Source organism: Salvelinus alpinus, chromosome 23 (assembly GCF_045679555.1).
Source record: "Salvelinus alpinus chromosome 23, SLU_Salpinus.1, whole genome shotgun sequence".
NCBI lineage: Eukaryota > Metazoa > Chordata > Actinopteri > Salmoniformes > Salmonidae > Salvelinus > Salvelinus alpinus.
In genome coordinates, this window is record NC_092108.1 from 15,406,870 (window position 1) to 15,416,662 (window position 9,793).

The window sequence follows — 9,793 nt, forward strand, 5'->3', positions numbered from 1 at the left end:
GTTCTGACACCACCTTAGCACCCATAACTGTCAATTTCCCACAACGTTCTCAAAAACTGACACGGAACCATCAAACGAATTATAATTTGCTTTATCAATTTCCAATGTGGAAAATGATCCACCAGCACAATAACTGAGGTATAAAATAACAATATCAATCGCGACGTGCGTGCCTTGGCCTTTGAACCCATTGTTGTGTCGCGGATGACGTCAGTTCTGTGTGCGAGACAGGCAGAGCGGCGTGCGCCTGGCGAGACAAAGGCGGCGGACCAGGGAACAGCTAAGAGAAAGAGGTTAGCTAGATCCAGATACAATTTTCGGGAGGTATGTGCATTGAAATGTAATAGACTACGAACCGATACGAAAAATGATGGGCCGCTAAACGACATCTGGCTGGAATAGGTTCTCATCAACAGACTGTCCCTTCTCATTCGTTTTTAAACATTTTATCCAACGCCCCCCAATTTAGCGAGCTAGCTAGCATTAGCGCACTGGTCGCCACTCACCATTCCTTCAAGAATCAAAAGAGAGGAACTCAATAAAATCGGGAGTTGGCCAAAGGGTAAAGTAAATTTCAAGATATTTTACCCCCCCCCCCCAAAAAAAAAGTATTTGGCTTAGACAAATTATTTAACTGAAGTATTTCTGCTTTGCTTTCCAACTAACGTTAGCTAGCTGTGGTACTCCCAAACAAAGGGGACGACAACGTGACTGACTCAACTGTGGAACTAGCTAGTTTGCTAACTAGCGTACTATAGCTAGCTAACAACAGATTAGCGCTTTCCCAAATTTGATGCTCCGTTTTCGGGATGATACCGATTGAATAGACAAAATAGAATGATCTAGTGTTCAGTGTTATTTAATATTGGCTTATTAAAATATGTATGATGCACATTTCAACAAGATAACCAGTCAGTCACACAGACTATTTTTGCCAGACAGTGAGACAGAATGCAACACACAGACAAAGCAGTATAGGAGGCTTGGAAGGGGACGGTGTCCAAGACGAACAACACACTAACCTATTTAGTTATGGAACTAACTAGCTGTATGACAGCAAATGTTTTTTTAAACTTTTAGTACATTTCATTTGTGTGTTTTCTAAAACTTATCATGCCTAAAAACGTTTTGTGCTGAAACTCCCTTTGTTTGCCTCTCCCAGAAAAGAGCGCTTTTACACCCACAGGCGACCCAAGATCGGATGTTCATCCTCGGGGACTATGCCTAGCCCCTTATTCCACCCCGAGATTATGGACCACGACATGGTAGTGAGCAGCCAGCACAACGGGGTCAGCTTGCCCCGAGAAACGGATCAGGAGTCCCGGGACGAGGGCCATCAGGAGGCTCTCCGCTACGCCCTGGACCAGCTGTCACTTATGGCCCTGGAGAAGGTGGACCTTGGGGGCGGTGGTGGAGGGCACGTTGACCCACTCGACGAGAACCAGGGACCGGTCTCCGAGAATTGCAACGGCGGTTATGTCAACCTGCAGTTGCTGGAACACCCAGGAGGCTCCCGGGAATCCCCGACGTCCTGCTCCCCGTCTCCAGAGTACTATGGATCGGGCGGGTACCACATGGCTGGCCCGCACTCTCACTCCATGCTCGGGGAACAAAACTCAATTATCTGCAATCGCAAGAGGAGTGTCAACATGACCGAATGCGTACCTGTGCCCAGCTCCGAGCACGTTGCTGAAATAGTGGGAAGACAAGGTAAGAATTCGGTATTTTTCCCACTTTTGTTTACCTATGTGGTTTGGCCGTAGCTAACTAGTTCATAAGCTATTAAAGCTAACCTTATAGATGTTAGGGTCTAGTTATTACAAACTACCCCTCTCATAACCACGAATGCATAGGACCATGCACCAGACAGCCTTCCTTTGTTTGGGTGGTGATATGTCTCTGAAATGTATCAGCGTCTGGTGTTATTATGAGAGTTGTTATTGATGTGTACAGTGGATGTTGTTTATTCGCATAATACATGTAGACATAGAATGATTTACTGGCCTTATTTGCGTGTCCTTACAGCAGTGTTAAATCAACTACAGATGTTATTGGTTGTGTATGGTGCATGGGTAGGGGGGAGGGGTGGGAGAGGGTCAGACAAAGCGGCAGATTGTCGGGAGTCTGGACATGTCTAGCAGGCTGCACCAAACAAAAGAAGCCTATCGAGTAATTTAGCGATATGTACGAAATAATTCACCAATTTTAAACAATATGTCTGGTGTTTATATTGACGTCCACGTTCAAATTAGATTTGTAGTAATTTTATGTAATTCATACTCAGCCCTAAAGCGAGGCAGTTGGGATGGCCGCCGCGCAGAACACGGGACTGGGCGGTGTTTTCGCCCCGCATCCAGCCCAGTCGACCGCTCTCTGCCGTTTTTCAAAATACATACACATTTTCTCTCCGCACACATTTAGCACAATATTGACTACTTAACATACACACAGTGGCTATGCTTGGCGCGCCGTTGTGGCTACGTTATGGCATTATTCTCTTTGTTTGAAAATGCCATGCTTTCTGCCTACCAAAATGACATCACACACGTCCCATCCTATTGGTGGGTGAGAGCGAACTGTCCATATTTAAAGAAACAGTTCAGCGGTCCTTGGGTTAGCGTTAGAAATGCTACGAGGCTAATAAGCTACAGGCGTACATAATGGAAATATATTTTTGCCATGCTGTTTGTCAACCAGTGAATGCAGTGCGGACAGATGATTATTTTAACCAGTTTAGTAAACATTTGTCCACAACAAAGTCCTATTCTCTGAATCAATCAAGTTAGTCACAGTAGCTATATATTATGTATTATTCATATTCATTTTATGAAACAACCATTACTTTACACAAAAATTCCCCCATTGAAAATTATTAATTCTCAACTCCGCCAAACACAATTGGCCAACATTGTTATTTCCCCTCTTCCTCGCCTTTCCATCTCTCTTGGCCCCAGGCTGTAAGATCAAGGCACTGCGTGCAAAGACCAACACCTACATAAAGACCCCGGTGAGGGGCGAGGAGCCCGTGTTCATCGTGACAGGGCGCAGGGAAGATGTGGAGATGGCCAAGCGGGAGATCGTCTCGGCGGCCGAGCACTTCTCCATGATCCGGGCGTCCCGCTGCAAGGCCGGGGCCACGGGCACAGGAGCACCAGGGACGGGGGGAGCAATCCCAGGACCCCCACACCTGCCTGGACAGACCACCATACAGGTACGACAACCACAGTGGGAGATACAGTAGCCTAATGTTTTGTTTGCTTGTTGTTTATTTAACCAGGTGAGTTTCATTGAGATGGTTATCTTTGTTTCACGACAAGGGAGCCTTTGCCAGTAGCCAGCATCACAAGTACCTGTGGAGATATACAAATATGGGTTAGCTAAAATGCCCCCTCGTTGAATAGAGGTCATGATAATATCTAACTTCTACTTTCATACACTTAGTTCACAACTGTTCAGTTCCATTTAAATTGCAGTTCTTGATATTGTTTTACTGCTCTGCCAGTACATTGTGTGATTCATCACCTGTTTTTATGGGTATGTGATTTCCTCCTCCATAGTTTTACCTGGTCAGGTGACGTGGTCTGGAAAACCCTTACTCTTATTTCCTCCCCTGGTGCAGGTTCGGGTGCCATACCGCGTGGTTGGGTTAGTGGTTGGTCCCAAGGGGGCGACCATCAAGCGCATCCAGCAGCAGACCCACACCTACATCGTGACACCCAGCCGGGAGAAGGACCCTGTGTTCGAGGTGACGGGCATGCCAGAGAATGTGGACCGAGCCCGGGAGGAGATCGAGACGCACATCACCTTGCGGACCGGGGCCTTCGTGGACCTCCAGGGAGACAACGACTTTCACACCAACGGAACCGACGTTAGCTTAGAGGGCCTGGGCTCGCTGGGCGCTGCTCTTTGGTCTCGGGCCAACAACCACCATGCTGCCCCTCCACCCCCGCCTCCCCCTCCACCACCGCCACTCCCCCTGGCCATGCACCACTCATCTGGGAGGAAGCTATCCTCCTTGGCCTCCTACCATCAACACAAGGGAGGGATGGGCTCTGAGAGCTACAGCGCCCCCAGGAGGGCCACAGAGGGAGGCAGCCCAACCAGCCCCTTCAGCACAGGCTCCAGCAGCGCTGGAGGAGGAGGCGGGTTCACCCCTGGCCTCCCCTCTGAGGAGCTGGGCTTTGAGTTCAGCGCCGCCAACATCTGGGCACCCTTTGTCAATGGAGGAGGAGGGAAGGTCCCAGGCTCCTCCCAGCAGCAACCTCTCCGCCGAAACAGCAGCGGCCTGAGTGGAGGCGCCATCACACCCCGCCTGTCCCCCACCCTGCCCCCCGACGCTGTGGTGGGACCCCTGGATCATCCGATGGCCCGCCGGGCCCAGAGCGACCCTCTCAGCGCCCTCTCATGGCTGCAGTCGGGCGGTACTGGTGCAGGGACCATCTCTGGAGCATCTAGCTCCAGCTCCGGAGGCTCATCCACCGGTTACTCCTCCTGCTCAGCCTCCTCCCTGCCCGGAGGCTCTCCCACAGACTCAGAGGGCGGGGGCAGTGGAGTGGGCCTGGCCTCTGGCATGCTGGTCCGGCTGAAGGCTGCGGCAGGCTCTGGGGCTGGAGGTCTGATTGGTGTAGGGCCAGGGGGCGGGAGCAGGGACTGTTTTGTGTGCTTTGAGAGCGAGGTGACAGCGGCACTGGTGCCCTGCGGCCACAACCTCTTCTGTATGGACTGCGCCGGACAGATCTGCCAGTCCGCTGAGCCCGAATGCCCTGTCTGCCACATCCCTGCCACACAGTGCATCCGTATCTTCTCCTAATGAACCCCCCTCCAAAGACAAGGGAGGGAAGGGGACACAAGGGGAGGTGAGAGGAGGGGTGTCATCTTAAAAAACATCACTTTTTGTCCCTCTGGCTATCCAAGAGAACTGCAGTTGGGCATCAACTGTGGAGGAACGGACACCAACAACTTTTGCGAATAGGATGGGCTATAATGATTACAATATTAGAAATGACACTATACGGATGTTGATTTAATTATAATAACTATGACAAGAATAATGGTAGTAATAATAATAATGAATATTATTTCCAGACGGGCTGATTTTGATTGATTCTGCAGACTGCAGAAGCAGTTGGGCTTGGAATCAAGAGAATTCACGGTGGACTTGTGTCTTATCTTTCTTCAGGCCTTCATTCTGACCTGGACAAGCCTTCAGGACTGACCTCGCTCAGCCTCTAGGTTGCCTGTCTGTATAGTTTTCATTCCCTCGCGTCTTCTTCAGATATCTGACTGCTTCTTTCACAATCCTTTTCCTTTGCCACTTTTGTAATTAATAACAGATATTTTTCGACGGAGCTGCCTAGACCTGCACCTTTCTGGTTTCTTTCCGATGTTCTTTGACAGGATACGAAACACTGTTTTTCTGGTCTTCTCTGTTCTCTTTAACTCTCTCTTTCTCTCATGCTGTAGTATAGTGACGTAAAGAAAAGGCTTTGGGATTGTGGTATGAGCCTGGAACTGACTTTGAAACAGGCACAGAAAGAGACACCTATGAGACGAGGCTGAGGGACCTCATAGATGTTATGAATGAAGACTGAAACACTTAAGATATTTATACTGTTCAAAAACTGATATTCAATGTCTTGGTTTTAACGTCCAGTATAGGAATAATATAATAGTTTTAAGTTATTTAAGGAATATCAGTAGTAATGCCATAGGTCAGTTACTCAGTCCCCGTTGGTCTGTCTTTCTCTCAAACCCTCTCTTCCTATCTCCCCTCTACCCTCCCCTCTCTCCTTCAATAGTTCCAGAGTTGAGCTTTGTTTCTGGTTCGATTGAATGAAGCGGAGCCGAGCCTTGTATTAAACCCTACTGTTGTATTCCATGTCGAAGGCTCAGCTGACAACAGAATGTGTAATTGAAACAAACATGTCTTGTTTTTGGCTCCATTCCTCTTTCTTCCCCTTGTGGAGCTCAGTGTAGACACCTAGCCATCCACATGACAAACTAAACCCAGTCCACCCAGATCTTCCATTTTATACAGTTTGCTTTGGACAGCTAAATATTTTTTAGATAGGTTTTGGCTTTTTCACTGTAAACTGTGGTCTGGTTTGCCCCTGACTTCTCTTTCTCTCTGTCTGTTTCTCTCTGTCTCTGTCTGTCTGTCTGTCTCTGTCTGTCTGTGTGTGTTGAAGTCCAACAGGAGAATATTGGTCTTGGTGATGTCACACACACAGGAATGTCTCTGCCAATAGGGATCTTGGTTAAGAGGAGGTGGCCCGTCCCCAGTATTAAGGGGCGTCAGAATGAGCCGTCTCTCTGTGCACTGCAAACCTTGAGCGACACATTGTAATGTTTTTAGCCCCCACCTCAACTCCCCCAGCTAAGCTCTTTTTCTCCTAGTCTAACCCCGGATCACCCTGCCCATTCGGCAGTGGCATCCTGGGAGATATGTTTTCTGTGTATTTTCGTTCTAGTAAGTTCACATCAACTGCCTCTCTCCTATGGTGTTTTTAACTATGATGTGGACAGGTTGGTTTTGTTGTGATGGTACGGTACACAGTTGTAGTATGTAGCCCTTTGAACGTACGGATGTATTCATAGAATGAGACAAGCCATGATAAACAAGATTAAAAACAGGGCTTCCTATGAGCACACACACTACATTTTCAGGTGTTTAACATTCTCATTGGTGACAACAGCGAGAGTAATCAACTTATCCTAATGGCAGCTAGTAGCTATTTCATCCAGGGCTTCCAGACACTATGTGTTCAAACCCAAACAGCTGCAGAATGTGTTGCTTGTTCTTTTCTCTCTGGTCTACGTCTATAGAACAGTAGTCAACCTTGTTTTTTGGTCAACCCTGTTAGTACCGGTCTGTCTCAGTGGTCAACCCTGTTAGCACCAGTTCTTCTAATTCACGTCCATCGTCTGTGAACAAATTAACAGAAGGCCCTGTTCCAATACTTTTCAACTGCAGCCTTCCTTTCTCCCCTCACACCTTGAGGTACTAATCAGTGATCTACCATGTGTGGACAGGTGTTCCCAGCAATAAGGTCACTTCAGATCAGTGATTGCCTTCAGGGAGGGAGAAGGAAAATATGCATTTCAAGAGAATGAACACACTTCACATGGTATAGGCAGAGCTGAAGCCAAGCTACTTTTTAACAAACCCCTTCTGTGTGTCTAAGATGCCTGACTAAATGAGCTAGCCAAGTGAAGGGGACAGCGGCTTGAGGTCTTAATCTGTAATCTAATAGTCAACCCTCCTCATTTAGATACACAATATCTCTCCCAACTTGAAAGGCCCTCCATGTCCACAGTTGTGGAGCTAGTAGCCACTGAGGACAATTGACTGAAGACTACTCTAATGGTGCGTTGGTGCGAACTTGCTACTGACACAGATACTGTTTTTAGAAAAAAGGAACGGCCATATAGGGCAGCACAGGGGCACAGCTTCCCCTCTCCAGCTCCTCTTTTAGGAATTAACTGTACAACCCTGACCACCCCGTGGTCTCTTTCTCTCTACCCTCAACGTGAGAGCGATCAATCTGTGTAAACTGGCAACCTGTCCCTGCTGGGCTTGGTGTCAAACGTTTAGTTTTCTCTGCTCCTGCAGACACAAGTTAGGTGCAGGGGAGGACGTGACCATGTCTTTAAAGGAACAGCTAGACTGTGAGTGTTTGTGTGAATCTCCTTTAGTGTTAAATGGAGGCCAATTTTAGAAGTGCCCCTTTTTTCCAGAACTGCCCATGACTTCTGTCACTTAATGTCCATAGTTGAATTTGCCAGGTGGTTCTGGTGTAGGTTCTGGTCTGGTTGTTCCATGGTCCAGAGGTGTTATGGTCATGTACAGTAACAAACAGCTAAAAGGTACAGAATATTCTCATATTCTGCAGATAAAAAAATTTCTGAGCTTAACCTCGCCCCTCTCCTTTAGGTTTGAAAACAGGGTTTATAGAGGCTCGTTGAGTGATGATCTCTGACCTTTTTGTTACAGAGGTGGGCCCAGAGAGCGCCACGCCCATCTGGGCAAGCCCCTCCCCCTGAAACTGCCTTTCTATTTGCTTTAATTCTTCTTGTATGCAGAACCAAAATGTTACGTCAGCAAACAAGGTTTCAGGCCTGACTTGTATGTATATACCCTGAATACAATCAATGGGATCTCGTTTTTTTTTAAGTTACCAGACTTAAGTAATGAAGTTAAGTGTAGTTTTTAAAAACATGTATAATTATTTGTAAGTTAACCATATGCATGTCTTCAAGCCATCAGGCATTAGAGGGGAAAAACTTTTTACACATTTTTATTTTTACAATTTATTTGCTTACCTAAATATCCCAGACAATAATGTGACCGTTTTTTATTACTTCAAAATGATTTTTTATTTACCATATTATTTTCCTTTATTTCCTGTGTACTACATATAGCCAATTTTATAACAAAATGAGAAAAATATTGAAGAAATTTTTAAATTGAAATATATTTTATTTGAAAGTTTATGGACCTTTTAACCGTGAGCCGGAACAATTGTATACGCATATCATTTGAGCTGACTTGACGGTTATGAGAAATGTATCAAGAGTTTTATTTTTTATGCTACTTTAATAAAATCTTGTTTTTGGTTTCTTTTTTTACTGTAAAACAATAACCCTATTGTGTTTGCATTTTCTTTCACCTCTCTTTAGCTTACTTTATGGTCAGACCACATAATTGAATACCACCTTATGCTTTACCAAATTAACTAAAGTAAATCTTAACTCTTATGCTCTCAACTGCATTGTTGGTTGTTAGTAAGCATTTTCACGGTAAGGTCTACCTACACCTGTTGTATTCGGCGCATGTGACAAATAAGATTTGATTTGATTTGACTGTAGAGTAGTAACTAGTAGGAGGTTACCTTGCATTCCACACTTTCAACCAAGTCAGGCTGTGTTGGTCTTTTGACCGATCCGAATTGGGCCGCCAGTCTAAACTGAGTTGTTCTTCCCCTCTAATCAGATTTAGACCTGGAACACCAGGTGGGTGCAATTATCAGAAATAACAGAACCAGGGCTCAGTACATAGCGTAATAGGACGTTCAATTGAACGGTGCTGTGCTGAATGACCAGTTGAAAACGGGAAGGGTTGCCCTTTAAATACATCACTCATTGCTTCACCGCACACCCGCCGAACGGAGCAAAGGTATCTCTGTTCAAGAACGTACGAAAACGTGTTTCTCATTACAAGCCGCTCTGCAACGTAGCAAACGTTCAATCAAACTGAACGCACCTCGTAGGGTAAGTTTTGAATAACCCTGGGATAGGGCATGAAAAAATGTAATAAAATGTATGCACTCTACTGTAAGTCGCTCTGTATAAGAGCGTCTGCTAAATGACTAAAATGTAAATGACATTTTAAGAATGCTTATTTGGGGTGGTTTGGAAATTGAGGACAGGGGCTATGTTTATCAAAACTGAAGCATGAATGTCCATAGACTGCTTTCAAGGTAATGAAACGAGTAGCTTTTAAATATGGGTGAACTATCCCTTTTTTATCCCAAGTTGGGCACGTTGTCATCTCTCATTCCACCACATGATGGCAGTAGATATCAACCATGGGTTATGAACGATCGGGGTGGGGGGGTGCATACTGCCAAAGCTCTCCCATTCAGACGGGATGCAGCTGCAGTTCCCAGCAGACAGCTTCTGGAAGCAGTAGATAGATTTAGTAGGACAGTACATGGGAAGGACAGTGTCTTTTTACATGTGATCACTGCGCGTCAGAGATGCTCTAATAGAGGAGAGAATAAAGTACAGAAAA

At 46.0% G+C, this 9,793-nt stretch overlaps 1 protein-coding gene across 3 annotated transcripts; it reads left to right on the forward strand.

Moving 5' to 3' along the window:
• Positions 1-183: 183 nt before the first annotated feature.
• LOC139550323 (RNA-binding protein MEX3B-like) lies at positions 184-8,642 on the forward strand. 3 transcript variants are annotated; one of them, XM_071361151.1, is made up of 4 exons: positions 184-293; positions 1,163-1,710; positions 2,955-3,211; positions 3,620-8,642. In XM_071361151.1, the coding sequence occupies exons 1-4, from the start codon at positions 205-207 to the stop codon at positions 4,808-4,810; spliced, it is 2,085 nt and encodes a 694-aa protein (XP_071217252.1). In that variant the 5' UTR covers positions 184-204; the 3' UTR covers positions 4,811-8,642. The 3 variants fall into 3 exon arrangements, with proteins under 3 accessions (XP_071217252.1, XP_071217253.1, XP_071217254.1); XM_071361152.1 differs by having other exon boundaries at positions 231-562; XM_071361153.1 differs by having other exon boundaries at positions 233-324.
• Positions 8,643-9,793: the final 1,151 nt, after the last annotated feature.